Source organism: Aricia agestis, chromosome 1 (genome assembly GCF_905147365.1).
Source record: "Aricia agestis chromosome 1, ilAriAges1.1, whole genome shotgun sequence".
In the NCBI taxonomy this organism is placed as follows: Eukaryota; Metazoa; Arthropoda; class Insecta; order Lepidoptera; family Lycaenidae; genus Aricia; species Aricia agestis.
In genome coordinates this window covers 5,142,371-5,157,547 of record NC_056406.1, presented here as the reverse complement: position 1 = coordinate 5,157,547, position 15,177 = coordinate 5,142,371, and the positions used below count along the sequence as shown (strand labels likewise).

General features: G+C 39.0%; 1 protein-coding gene across 1 annotated transcript; it reads left to right on the top strand.

Annotated features, from left to right (window-relative positions):
* Nucleotides 1-1,612: 1,612 nt before the first annotated feature.
* Nucleotides 1,613-13,298, top strand: LOC121732166 (myrosinase 1-like). Its single transcript, XM_042122341.1, has 11 exons — nt 1,613-1,728; nt 2,763-2,860; nt 3,250-3,397; nt 7,745-7,911; nt 8,344-8,604; nt 8,807-8,895; nt 9,117-9,264; nt 9,944-10,107; nt 10,491-10,643; nt 11,191-11,282; nt 13,035-13,298. Exons 1-11 carry the CDS (start codon nt 1,700-1,702, stop codon nt 13,243-13,245), a joined length of 1,560 nt encoding a protein of 519 aa, XP_041978275.1. The 5' UTR covers nt 1,613-1,699; the 3' UTR covers nt 13,246-13,298.
* The last annotated feature ends 1,879 nt before the right edge of the window (nt 13,299-15,177 follow it).

The following is a 15,177-nucleotide window of genomic DNA, read 5'->3' as shown; positions in this document are numbered from 1 at the left end:
AGCTCTGGGGCACCGCGAGCAACACAGTTTTTTGAAATGTCACCAGACAACAACATAGATACAATTCACGAAAAACGTTTTTATTTGGGGGTCCCGGATCCGTCAAAAATGCCACTTCTTAAAAGGGTTCCGCCACCAAAAAAATTGAGAACCTCTGGTCAAGCGGAACTTTTAACAGAAAGTTTTAACTGGTGATGGTCAGTTTGACTCTTTGAAACCCAATAATCCTGGGATGCCCGATACCGATGTGAGCAACGTGCAGCGACTAATTTCAATGCAACGTTGTTGCATTGAAATTAGTCGCTGCGGTTGCGGGCAATATCTAGGCTTCTAAATAAGAGGATACAACAGGGGCTAGAGAAATTAAAAAAAAGTACGTGTAATATATATAGCTGTCTCCCTTACCTCAAGCCTATACCGAAGAATGCGATAGAGACAACTGCAGAAAATTCAGAAAATCAACGATTCGTTGTCCCCTGATTCCTTCTCCAAAACTTAACCGATTTAAGTACTTTTTTCATTAAAGATTAAAAAAAGGCTTGAGCTGTGTTCCTATGTTTTGCTTTTTTTGTATAATCTAGCCAAATCTGTTTTCTGGACGTTTGAACACAGTGGAAAATCTGGCCATTTTTTTGGGTTTTTGAACGTTCATATCTTATTTAATAATTAAATTATGAAAAAAAAGAAAACATAGGGACATTGTATTAGTGGCCGTAGATATTCAGGAAAAAAATTATAACTCTACTAGCATTATCCAGGGAGGAAACAGGGGACAACGTTTGTATGGAAAAAAGGGCGGTGTGGAATCCTCATAATATTAATTCTTCAAGCCCCTTAAGAGCACCGGTGATCGCGACAACAATAGAATACAATAGCATTTCCTGGAATCTGCGATCGAAGTATTAAAAAGTTTATCCTATAAACATAAATAATACTAGAAAGTTCATCCTTAAAACTGAAAGCAAAAACCCTACCGCAAGCAAAATAAAAAGTGGTGCGATGTTAGGACTTTAGTTAGCGCCTCGTCAATTATTTCTATCGCGATGTGATATTTTACTGCGTGTTTATCCATACTATCCATACAGTTAATATTATAAACGTGAAAGTGTGTATGTCTGTCTGTTTTCCTCTTCACGCCTAAACCGCTAAACCTTGGAGTGCCGGAAAATGACACTAAGGATACTTTTTATCCCGGATTTTGGCGCAACTCCGTTGCGGGCGCCATCGGATGCGGATAATATTGTGTATGTACTATCAGAGAAGTTGATTCCTATGCAAATCGGGGACCTAAGCAGTTTGGTCGCGTTACGTCAAACCCAGCTGACAGATCACAATTAACATTGAATTGACATATTCGACCAAATAACGTTGGTCTGTCAATTGCATAGGAATCAACTTCCTCAATGTACTATCAGAGAAGTTGATTCCTATGCAAATCGGGGACCTAAGTAGTTTGGTCGCGTTACGTCAAACCCAGCAGACAGATCACAATTAACATTGAATTGACATATTCGACCAAATAACGTTGGTCTGTCAATTGCATAGGAATCAACTTCCTCGATGGTACATAATATTATCTATTATGTAAAGTATAAGTATGAGGCGATTTGACAAATAAGATGAGATTGGGTGTCGTCGCGAGCTGTGATAATGTGACAATTAATTACTAGTGTTAAGTGATAACGCGTCAGTCCACAAAATGAATCCGACGGGAGTCGCCTTGTTGCTGTAAGTTGACACATTTTCACCTAGTACGTAAAGTCCTCCCACGCCCTCCCACCTAAATTAGTGCCCAGAAGTTAATAAGACCGCCCGAAGCAAGGATGTAGTATCACAGGAATTATGTGACCCACACAAATATATAAAATATGGTAAACATTTAATTAACATGGTAATAATTCTGCGAACATTATTATTCGTGAGTACGTAATAAAACAATGATGCGGAAAAAATAAATCCCCGTTTTTTAACCGTTTCCATCTTAACGACGCTCTTTTGGACGCTCTTGTAATTACTATTTTTTAAACAAAAATTTGTAAACCGACTTCCAAGTCACAAAAAATAATCGGCCAAGTACGAGTCGGACGCGCGCACGAAGGGTTCCGTTGATATATATCTGTGGTTCCGTACAAAATTAGGCCAAAAATTGTGCTTTTTGTATGGGGGTCTTAATTTTTAATTTTATTTTAATATTATTATTAAATATTAAAGTACACATATAACAAAGGATTTTGTGAAAAAGTCAAGTATCTACCTGTTGCCATTATTGATATTATAGAGCAAAAAAGACCAAAAAAAAACATGTGTTGTATGGGAACCCCCCTTAAATATTTTTTTTAGTATTTATTGTTATAGCGGCAACAGATATACACAATCTGTGAAAATTTTAACTCTCTAGTTATTACCGTTCTTGAGTTACAGCCTGGAGAAATACAGACGGACAGACAACGAAGTCTTAGTAATAGGGTCCCGTTAAAAACGGGATCCCTTTGGGTACGGAACCCCAAAAAGTAATACTTATTAGAGGCACAGCCGAACATAGAACCTCTCTCCTTTTTGGAAGTCGGTTGAAAATATTTACTATGAAACACTGAACACATGGAATTTGAAAATATTTTTGTGATTCCAATTATGAAATTACTAAAGACGGATCTCCACTTATTTATATTCCTAAAAGATTCCAAGTTTGAATGTTTCAAATATTTTATTTCGTTTTTTTTTTAATTCAATTTCTAAGTATAATTTTTTCCAATTAATTTCAGCTTAGTGCACACAGTCGCAAGTCTTGAATTCCCTGCCGGCTTCAAGTTTGGAGTAGCGACTGCCTCTTACCAAGTAGAAGGAGCTTGGAATGTCGGTGGTAAGTGAGCTTTATGCCATATAATTCCCGTGCCCGTACTCTTGTATGCTATTTCCTTTTTAATTTCGTAAGTATCAGAAATGCTTCATATTATTATCAAAAATGTAGGTACAATGTACATACCTACAGGTAGATATAAAAGAATAATATAAAAAAAACTAATATCCATTTCATTATAAAACATCTTTTAACCCGCGCTTTTAACCTCTTACAAAACAAAGTTAGAGGTTTGCTGTTTGTGTCTTTGTGGTATCATAGCTTCCGAACATGTGGAATGATTACCTATGAATTTCATCAGATGAAATCAAAATTTCATCTGCTCGGAATGACTTTTTAACGCTTACTAATAGAAAAGGCAATTTAAATAACAGATTCCATATTTTCGTCAGGGCGAACGCCGAGCATCTGGGACGAGTTCTCGCACAAGCAGCCGCACCGCATCTATGACGGCAGCAGCGGCGACGTCGCCTGCGACAGCTACCACCTGTGGAAGAGGGACATCGAGATGATGAAGGAGCTCGGCGTACATTTCTACAGGTCAATATACTTTGCAACTAGATAACACCCGCAACTCCGTTGCGCTAAAATTCGGTTATCGCGCGGAAACCGTAAATTTTTCCGGGATAAACAGTATCCTATATCCTTTCCCGGGACACGAAAGTATCTCCATACTAAATATCAGCTAAACCGGGTCAACGGTTTGAGCGTGAAGAGGTAACAAACATACACACTTTTGTATTTATAATTATTTAAGTATGGATATTGTGTAATGACTAATGACTTAGCACTAGAGCGTCCGCGGCCTAGTGGGTAGACCTTTGGTTTATACTCCAGAGGGTGCAGATTGGAGTGGAGGCGTGTACCAAAAAGAAATTTTCAAATACAAAATACGGACCTGTATTAAGCTGTATTGACCTACTCATTCTTCTGGACTAGGCCGACTATGTTGCGAGAATGCCGTATGTAGGGCATTTACAGACATCAAACATCTACAACACGAACGAACGAGCTGTTACCGTAACCGTTTCATGCACTGTAACCACAAAACAGTGTATACTGTATATTATGTCGTAGTCATCTGGTTTAATCTGCGATTCGATTGAATGACTAGCGCATTCATTGAATGGCACAATTCAATTGAATGACCAAAGGACAATTCGTCAAAACGTTGACGGTGACGTATAACGTTTTGACTAGATGTCAATTGTCATATTATAGTGAAGTCGTTAAATGAGATGCTATATTTTTAACGGGGTAGTAATATTATGTAAATCGACGCGGCTGTCTTATAATATTATTTTATTACAAATAAAGCACATTAAAGTAAATTTAATCGACAAAATATCAACACAGTGCTATCAGCTGTGCGAGCTGTTTGACACCATATTTGTTTTAGTGACTATTAGCGCCACAGTGGGAAAAAAGTGAAATACGTTCAATTACCTGACTGATTTCATGTCCGCTATCTTCAAAGGGCTATGTTACAAATCGCTGACTAGTTGGACGTTGAGTGACGATCGTTCAATCGACGTTCGGCTGAGTCATTCAATTGAATGGTGCCATTCAATGATTGCGCTAGTCAATCGAATCGCAGATTGAACCAGATGACTGCGACATATAAACATGGTTCGCTAACTTGCTGCGAGCGATACGCGTACGGTTTGCATCGGTCCGATGTTTACAACGTAAACTTTGCACGTAACTGTAACCAGTAGTGTTACGAAAAAACATAGTGTGTACGACGTACGTGGTTCGTGAGCCTGCAACAATCGCTACACGGACGACTCGCAGCGAGGCGACCATTGCCATATTTTGCCAGTGTTTGCCGCGAACATTCCATGAATCCACAATTGTTTATGATCATTAACATCAATAAGTATTGTTACGTGCTAGGGTTCGAAGAATTCGGAGAGAAAGACCTGGTGACTCTCTTGAAGACTTTATTCACTATGGTCATACAAGCACACACTAGGTCACAACACTTAGCACTAAGTCCAAACACTAATCACTAGGTCCAATCACTAAGGACTTTCACTGTCCTAGGTCGTAGCCAAGTCGCAGGTTTCACTGGTTCACTCACTATTGATCACTTGATGTCACTCCGAAATCACCTTGATGTTAGCTCGAAACGAACTGACTCGCCGGGCCTGCCTGCGGCTTTTTATATGGCGAGACGAATTCCAGAAAGTTCCCGATTCACGTAAACAAGTAAACAACCGTGGGAACTTTGTAGGAGGCTCGAGCATGTACCACAATAAAACTGCCGTCCTTACGATAAGTGCAGTAAGTTGAATTTTTTGGCAAATTCAATTTAGACCATAAGACTCAGTCATAAGGTTTAAATTAAAACACGTAAACACGCAAACAAATAAACGGTAGACACGTAAACAAACATTGGACCTTTCTAGAAGGTTCGAGTATGTACTTGCGCACCTCATGCCATCTAGTATTGAGTAGGGGATTTATGTTGCCTGTGCTCCCTCGGTAAGTTTCGCTGGTTTGTCGCTAGATGGCACCACGTGTCCGTATACCAGGTACCGTAACAGTATGTTGCTGCACGGTGCACAAGCGAGAAACACTTACGAACAAAAAATGTCATAAAAATCACGTTTGTTGTATTGGAGCCCCCTTAAATATTCGTTAATAAATAATAGCGAATTATCTCTCCGATGTTTGGAGCGAAATTGGTGCAAGCTATTGGTATTAAATCCTAAATAAATGATCATCGAGACCAAAATTGTTTTTTAAACAAGGTTCATCTTCGAAAATGCTTGGTCCGCACACAATGGGTCGGCGCGGCGCGGCGCGGCGGTCCGGATGCGGACCGCGGTCCGCCATTTGGTGACCCCTGGCGTAATAGGTCAAGAGCATAGATAACAAATGGCGGGTAAACACTAATATCGTAATTATTATTAACTAGATGACGCCCGCAACTCCGTTGCGCCACAATTCGTTTATCGCGCGGAAACCGTACATTTTCCGGTATAAAAACTATCCTATGTCCTTTCCCGGGACTCAAAGTATCTCCATGCCATTTTAGCAAAATCGGTTCAGCGGTTTGGCCGTGAAGACAGCATAGACAGCATAGACAGACTGATAAACTTTCGCATTTATAATATTAAAGGCCTGTTTCACCACTTCCTGATAAGGCTATCCACCAATTAAGTTGACAGATCAAGTATGGAGAATATGTCAAAAAAGTTGTGAATAGCCTATTCGTCACTTTATCAGGAAGTGGTGAAACAGGCCCTTAATATATTATGGATTATGGATATGTAACAAAACATAGTGTTAATACTTCAGGGTGTGTATGTGACTCTTGTATAGAGTTAACTGTGAAAGTAGCAGCGCTGAAAGAGCAATTTTTTGTGATTTGTACAGGCAACCGCCCGAGCGTATGGATTTTCCCTTATAAGAGTTAAAAAAGTTACTCTTTCAGTGCTGCTATTTTCCCAGTGAACCCTATGTAATGGATATAATATTATACACATCCTCAAGTATTACTTATTTTTGTTAAACCCTGTAATATTTAGTTACGATACATTTTAAACTGTAACAAAAATCCTAACTCTACCAATGGATACTTATGGATGTGCCATTATTTTTAATTTAACGATTAATTACTAACATTTAAATTGGAAGCAGTAGATGGCAATTATAGAGTTTTGTTTACTTAGATCAAAATGAAAATAGAGTGTGAAATCATATTTTACTATTACAGTAAGTTCCAAAACTTGTTTAACTTTCAGCTTTATTTTATTTTTTCAATCATAAGATTATTAAGACGTATAGTTTGCCCCGTCTCCCCATAGAGATATGTATTAAATTTTTTAAATAAAAGTTAATTGACAATAGATTATTATTCATTAAATTATATTAAATTACGTAAAAACTATATTTTGTTTTCGCTAAATATGCTACATTATTTATGTATTAAGGAAAAGCGAAATTATCTCGCTCATATCTATCTCATTATCACTAAGTTAGAATATAATTTTAAACAATTTACATTTTTAATCGCTGTGGATGGCTGTAGCCTCTACCCGAGTTTTCGCTATGACGTCTATTTACTTATCTCTATCAATGACTTTTGACAATTGCCAACATGATTAATAAGATCATCATCATTTTATACAATCCTTATAAAATGATGATGATGTTATTGATCACGATTTTCATGAAATTTAGTATATAGAGGGTTTCGGGGGCGATAAATCGATCTAGCTAGAAATTATTTTTAGAAAATGTCATTTTATTCGTGTTTTATCGAATACCGAGCAAAGCTCGGTCAAATAGCTAGTAATACTTTAAGAACGTTTAAGGGTGGGAAGCAACTGTCAAAAATGTTCGGCACTGGAAGACGAGATTACTCCACTTACCGCGAAGAATATAAGCTATGAAATTTAGCTTTACTCCTTCTCGAAGGTACCAGACCTTCAGAACTGGATACCTCCTAAAGTAGCCGCGATCGAAACTCCATCGTTTCTGGTCGTTCTTACCTCTCTAAAGGTCACAAACAGGTAGGTAAACTTTCAGCTTTACAGATATGGCCCTAGCGGGCTCTTGGTCCATTAAGATATCAGAGTCATTCTTTCACCGATGTTTCTATTTTTGAGAGCTTTTTTTTAATTACGAATAAGAAAAAAAATAGTCATCTAGCGAATTGCGCACCAAAAAGGAAGAACCCAGTGTGCGCCTCCCGATGTTTTGTTCCGTATCCACGTGTTCCGTATATATAACCACGATCAGTTTATAACTATTAGTTTAAAGAAAGACGATTGTTTGACTTAGTTATCTGTACGATGAGTCTGTACGTATTTGTTTATTAATATTTATATAATTGTGGTCCTGATAGTAGAAGTATTTACACATATAATATTCCAGGTTCTCAATATCGTGGAACCGTCTGTTCCCGAACGGGTTCACGAACAAGGTGAGCGCAGACGGCGTGCGGTACTACAACACGCTGATAGACGCCCTCATCGCCAACGACATCGAACCCGTCGTGACGCTCTTCCACTTCGACCTGCCGCAAAAGTTCCAAGACCTTGGTGAGTACCATCAGAGAAATTGGCAGATGACGGACCTACGAAACTTGGTTGCATTATATCAATATTAGTCATCCGCAACCACATACATCTAAGAATAAATTTTTCTGATAATGCAATCTTATATTATCATAATCAGCCTATCGCCATTCACTGCTGAACAATGGCAACGAGTGCCAACCATCCCGATTGGATAGCATTCATCCATCCGCTAGCTTCTTTCAGCCCTCGATCGAGCAGCAGGGCGTCCAAAGTGTTGCTAATCCTAAAGTCTCATGTAATCGTTCAAATTACATAAATGAATTGTTAACGACGCTTCAAAGATGTGCTAACAGAGCAAAGGCACAGCAACGCTAAAGTTAACTATAATACCCTTAGGCCTCAGGTAAGTGATATAATAGTTGGGACTTGGGTCATTATGAGATATTTTTCCAGGTGGCTGGACCAACTCTATGATATCTGACTGGTTTGCGGACTATGCTCGCGCGTCATACTCCCTCTTCGCCGACCGGGTTAAGACCTGGTTGACCATCAACGAACCCCTGGTCGTCTGCGACGCGGTCTACCACACGGGGCTGTACGCGCCCGGAATACTCAGCCCGGGGATCGGCAGCTACATGTGCATCAAGAACCTCTTGGTCGCCCATGCTAGGGCTTGGAGAATATACGATGAGGAGTTTAAGCCTAAGTATCATGGTATGTTAGAAATCTTTAGACCTTTAATTCCTTGTTGTAATTACTCGATTGAAAATTAAATACGAAAGTGTGTCTATCTGTCTGTCTTGCGTCTCTGAATTATAGAACCCATTTTGATGAAATTTATAATGCAGATAGTAGATACTTTAGGAAAGGACACATCGAAGTAGATGTGTATGTATTAACTTTTTACGACACGCAGGTAGAGTGGCGATCTGCAACCATCATCTGTGGTTCGAGCCGGCTGATAGTTCAATGCAGAAAGAAACTGAATTGGCCAGACAGCTTCTGGTAAGTGAGCTCAGCTAGGGCACACTTTGGTGATTTAAAGTTTACTAAGTTATTTAAAAAAAATTTTTTATGTAAACTCAATACTGTATGGAATTCAATAAAGCTTTATTTATTTATTTTAAGTTATTTAAATTAATAAAATATAATGCATCTGAATGTTTCTTAACTTTTTCCTAGTGGTTGGTACTCGTAAAATGTTTTGGCAATATGTTCATTTTCAGGTAGGTTTGTACGCTCATCCCATATACTCTAAGACCGGGGGCTGGCCGCCCACAGTGGAGCAGTTAGTGGCCAATAAAAGCCTGAGCGAGGGCTACAGAAAGTCCAGGCTGCCCGCCTTCACTCCGCAGGAGATAGAATTAATTAAAGGTAGGGAAGCTCACGAGGAGCACACTATAAATGTCATACATTAGAGCAACTCAGCTCAATCATGTCCTTGAAATGAAACTTGCTTAGCAGAGCAAGTTTTAGTGCATCCAAAAGACCTAGCTGTCATTGCTTCGTTTTGATACCTAATTCAAGTTTGTAACTACTGTGCGCCTGCTGCTAATCTAGGGCACGCTAATCTAGGTTTACATCAGAACTTAGTGCTTACTAGAATAGATGTAAAGAGACCCAGGTGGATACTGGATATACCATTCTGCATTCACATCAATTATTATATTATATTGTATAATCTACTACATGTGTATACTAGCGCCTCCGTGGTCCAGTGGTATAGATGATGCAAGGCATGTAAAAAGTCCGTTCTGCGCCTGATCTCCTTTGCCAGTCTAGTCGGTCCTCCGTCCCACTGGGTTATGAAAGTAAAGGAATAGAGAGTGCTCTTGTGTACTGCGCACATACTTGGGCACTATAAAATTACTCCTGAGTAACTGGGCTGATTTCAATGAAAACGGCCACCATCACCACAGTAGGTATAGCAATATGACATATCCCTAATATTGCTATACTGTGCCATCACCGAAACCGGTGCGGGAGGTTATTATTATTATACTAGCGCCTACTGTATCACTACAAAACATACTAACAATATTTTATTTTATAGGGACCTACGACTTCTACGGTTTCAACTACTACACGTCGCGGCTGGTGGCGAAGCCCGCGCCGGGGGAGGAGATCAAACCCTGGCCGCTGTTGGGTTGCACGGAAATCAACGTGGTCCTCCGAGTGAAACCCGACTGGATGCCGTCTTCTGCTTGGTGGCTTAATGTACGTTGTATGCAAATAGCTTAGACTGGCCATAGACGGACCACAAGTTGCAGTCGAGACCGACTGCTCTAGAGCGGTTGCGTTGAAAGCACCGACCGCTCAAGAACTGCTCGAGCGGGCCGTGTATTGCGGATATGAATTTAGTATGGAAACTGAAGATCGCCGTACGGCAACCGCATCTTGCAGTCGAGACTCGATGGCCGTCCTTAGCTAAAGACATGTATAAAGAAGAAATGCTTGTTATGATTGACCGATAACTGTTTGCTGCTACTATTAAACCTTTGTTTACCCCTGGACCCAATTCTCAACTTTAATCGAGGATCGATTGTGAGCAGTATAACATGTTGCAAAACTAACACGCAATAAGGCTACTAATTTTCCAGGTATATCCCCCTGGTCTCCGTCGTCAGCTCAAGTGGTTCAAGGACCAGTATGGCGACGTGGAGATCCTGATCACGGAGAACGGGTATGCGGCGCTCGAGACCGGCTTCCAGGATGAGGAGAGAGTGGACTACTATAGACGGCATCTGGACCAGGTAGGCATCAGGATCTAAATAGTACCCATTGCGAGGCCTCGCAAGGTCTTACGAAAAAAATACCTTGCGAGGCCCCGGGCGATTGCCCCGTTAGCCACTCCCTAGGGCCACCACTTTTAAACACTAAAAGAAGCAGGTAGTTGTTTGCAATGAGTTGTAGGAGTAATAAATAATTGAGAGTTTAGCTTTTGATCGCGGCTGCATCAGCGTAAAAGTATTGAGTATTTTGCAGTATGGGACAACTTTATCATAGGTATCAATTGTATAAATTAATACAGAACCTTAACTTATACTAAACCACAATCAAGATGATGAAACTCTTTGGTGATGAAAATTCACAACCGATTCATTCTCATTTCCCACATAGTTTTACATTTATAATTGTAGTAGAAGTCATTCATATGAGTTCATATGCCGTAAACACGAAGAATTATAGTAAACTGAAGGACATTTTTTCTTAGATGATGACAATATCGTATTGTGATTATGGTTTAGTATAAGTTAAGGTTCTGTATTATACATAACGGGAAATATCCGAATATTTCAGCTTCTACTGTCGATCAACGATGACAAGGTCAACATCACCGGCTACACCGCCTGGAGTCTCATGGACAATTACGAGTGGTACTGCGGATACACGTGAGTTGCTTTCCTATTCGAAACGTCCCAAAGATATGTATATTAAGAGTCAATTTAGTCGTTCATATTTTTTACCGATTTCCAAAAAGGAGGAGGTTATACGTTCGGCTGTATCTTTTTTTTTTTTTGTATGTTCAACGATAACTCAGCCGTTTGTGATCCGATTTTCAAAATTGTTTTTGTGTTGTATAGGGTTTAACTCGAATTTGGTACAATGTTCACAAAAGTGGTGATCTGATGATGGGATCCTGGAGGAATTGAGGAGACTCCTTGAAATTTGTATGGAAACATGTAGTGATTTTAATTTTTTCTGAAATATTCTAGGTATATGCTATCAAAAAGTAAGATTTCGCACCAGGTTATACCCTGGATCCGAAGGTACCCAACAGAACTTTTGAATTTCGGCGTTGTTTAAATAACTGAAAGCATAAGCCAACACATCAATTTATTTAATCATCATCATCAAAATCATAATTATGCCATGGGTCATCACATTAGGACCCAATTATTGATGCTTTTCGTGATATTTTGCATCGAAGCAGATGTTTTTGATGATTATTTCGCTGTTTGTGGACCGATTTTCAAAATTCTTGTGTTGTTGTATAGGGTATAATCTTGATTTTGTATAACAATTACGAAAGTGATGAGCTGATGATGGGATCTATGAGCAATCGAGGGAAATCCTTGAAATTTATCAAAAGACTCATAGTGGTTAAAATGTTGTTTCTAGTAACTTAAACATATGTTACGAATAAGAGAAAGTTCATACGAAGGTGTCTCTTGGTCCAAAGACACTGAACAGAACTCCTGAACTTTTAAAGATAAAAGTTTTTAAATTGCAGCATCGCTTAGATAACTGCAAGCATTTACCACAATTTCGCTTACAGTAACATAATGTGAATAGTTAACATTTGTAGTGGTTATTTACACATAAAGCCTTATCTTGTAGATAACTAAAAAGAGTGAAAATATTATTATTTTTAACAAAAAATTAAAACCGACTTCCAAGGTAAAAACAATAATAATATGAACAAAAAGTATTAAATAACTCTTACTCTATAATAGTGCCTTTTTCAGAATTCGTCTAAATCTCAACTATTTCTGTACATACTACAGTCTTCATTACTTTGAAGTCGGTACCAGTCCCAAAAGCTTCAGATATTCTGACATTGACTGAACTCACGATAAAATTAGCTGGTACCGACTTCAAATAATGAAGTAAATATGTTTTGCAGTGAATTTTTGTATAGGAACCTAGGTAATTACTATCTTAAGCTGAATAATAACTCAAACATGGTAAATATTCTCGTATGGGAAATTATCTTGGTATTACGTTTGTATGAGAACTGCGATGGCACCCGGACTCTTAAGCTCCGGAGCTCTATATATCTTTTAAGCTTTTGCGGCTATAAAATCCATACTAATATTATAAACGAAAGTGTGTCTGTCTTTCTCTCTGTCGAGCCTTAAACCGGTGCTATCATTCATAGGGATTTCGAGGTTTCTCACACTATCTTCGCTTCCTTTATTTACTGCCAATGAGTAAATTCGAATTCAAGCTGTGTCATGCAAATCTGAGGCCTACCACCTATGTAAAGGCCTCCACAGTCTCCACTTTTGTTTCAAAGTTTATCATCTGAAATAACGTGATCATGCTTTATCGTTGTCTACGGTCGTCGGTCAGAGCTCCCAGTAATTACTAAGAAAACCCTTAATTTTACATTCAGTGCTGTAACTAGTTCTATTTTCCAGCGCCAAGTTCGGTCTGTACGCGGTTGACTTCAACTCCCCGCAGCGCACGCGCACGCCGCGCCTCTCCGCACACTACTACAGGGCTGTCATACAACACAACTCCCTCAACTTCACACACTACCACACGGCCCAAAGTCGAGCAGTCATCTGTGATACCAGCATATTGACTATGATTGTGACGATCAGCTTATGGATTATTAATAGAGTATGAGATTATTAGAATGTATTTGTTCCTTGGTAATATTATAAAGATATGTCTGATTATTCGGTGTTTCCTTATTTCCTATACATTCTAAGTCCATTCTGTATTCAATCGTCAAACGTACTTATAGGGGAGAAAAGCAAACTCTGTTGAAGTCTCCTACTTTGTTCATTATATCATGACATAGGGAGAATGGGAAAAAAGTAAAACATACACTTATTTGTAATAGTTTAATTGCTTAGCAAATCAGATTAAGTTTCTTGAAACTCATCATCTTATAAGTTTTGAGGTACAGTAGCTTTGTCTACCGGATTGCTTCCAAAAGTATATTCAGAGAAGTTGATTCCTAGGTAAATGGCGGACCTACATAATTTGGTCGTGTTACGTCAAATTAGCCGTCACATAACGACTAATATTGAATTGACATAACCCGGCCCAATGACGTAGGTCCATCGACTGCCTAGGAATCAATTTCTTCAATAGTACATAGTACTATCAGAGAACTTGATTAGGCAAATGGCGGTCGGTAATTTGGTCGCGTTAAGTCCGAGTCATCCGACCGATAACAGCTAAGGGTTGATTCAGACCACGATGCGACGCTTGCGATGCGTTTTTAAAATATGGATTCGACAGATTCGCAAGACGTCTCAGGCTGTTTACACACACGCCGCAGCGGCAGCGCCATCGGCAACGCCACCGCGGCGGCGCTCAATACTCATCCTTGAATTTCTATGGGCCCTTACACACGCGGTGGCGGTGCCGCTACCGCGGCGGCGAGTGTGTAAACAGTCTCACGCCTCGCCTCGCCTCGTCGCGTTGCGGTCAGAAATCAGAATTGACCCTAACATTGAATTGACATATTTTAAAGCCGACCGAACGACGTAGGTCTCTCAACTGCCTAGGAAACCATTTCCTCGGGTGCACATACTTAATACTCTGTAAATAAATTACTCAGCGTTTGAGGTACGAGACTAGATCTGAAAGCATACCTATTATCTAAATCTACTATATAAATTCTATGTCTTCACATAAATGACTTAAATATTAACACAATATAATAACTTGATTAGTTTTATTAATTACTTTCTATAAGACTTAATTTATTTTATTGCAACAACATATTATGATACAACTTGCGACATTGTATTGTCAATAAACCAGTAATCATAAAATTCTGATTAAATAACTACTGGTTGGCATTGCCTGATGACATTGCCTCCTTGCTTACTCAGAAACTGACGAACCGACCGCAAAACAGGTTAAATACATTTCTGAATTCTGCGTTCTGCTTTACTCAAGTTTAAAGATAACAAACAACAACAAAAACGTGGTAGGTAAAGCGTTAACTAGTTGTGACTCTACAAGGTGTAACAGAACTAAGTGATAATACTTTAGGGTGTGTATTTGTTCCATAAATAGAGTTCAATGGGAAAGTAGCGGCGATGAAAAAGCAAATTTTTTATTGTGATTTGTACGGGCAAAAAAATTTAATACAAAGATGACAAAAAAGGTACTCTTTCAGCTCTGCTACTTTTACAGTGAAATCTATAGATTTCCTATTGTATTCCCCTATATATAGAGAAATACAATAGGAAAGTTAAGTAACTTCGTATGAAACCATAGCGGTATAATAAAACTATACTAATTTAGTAGTAGTATTATGGTATTCTTACATTTAGGCCAGGTGCACCTAAACTCACAGTACTCAAAAACATATCTTGTTAAATCCCACTGGCCCGTACTTTTTAGGGTTCCGTATCCAAAGGGTGAAAACGGTGTTTTGGGGTGGTATTCAAGAGACTTCGATGTCTGTCTGTCCGTCTGTCTGTCTCCAGGCTGTATCTCAAGAACCGCTATAGCTAGAGTTCTGAAATTTTCACAGATTGTGTATATCTGTTGGCGCTATAACTACAAATACTAAAAACAAAATATATAACGCAC

Excerpts from the sequence above, each read along its gene's own strand:
- LOC121732166 (XM_042122341.1), top strand. The coding sequence starts at position 1,700 with ATGAATCCGACGGGAGTCGCCTTGTTGCT. Across the intron at positions 1,729-2,762 it reads ACGGGAGTCGCCTTGTTGCT|CTTAGTGCACACAGTCGCAA; the intron begins GTAAGTTGACAC and ends AATTAATTTCAG. Across the intron at positions 11,283-13,034 it reads GAGTGGTACTGCGGATACAC|CGCCAAGTTCGGTCTGTACG; the intron begins GTGAGTTGCTTT and ends TCTATTTTCCAG.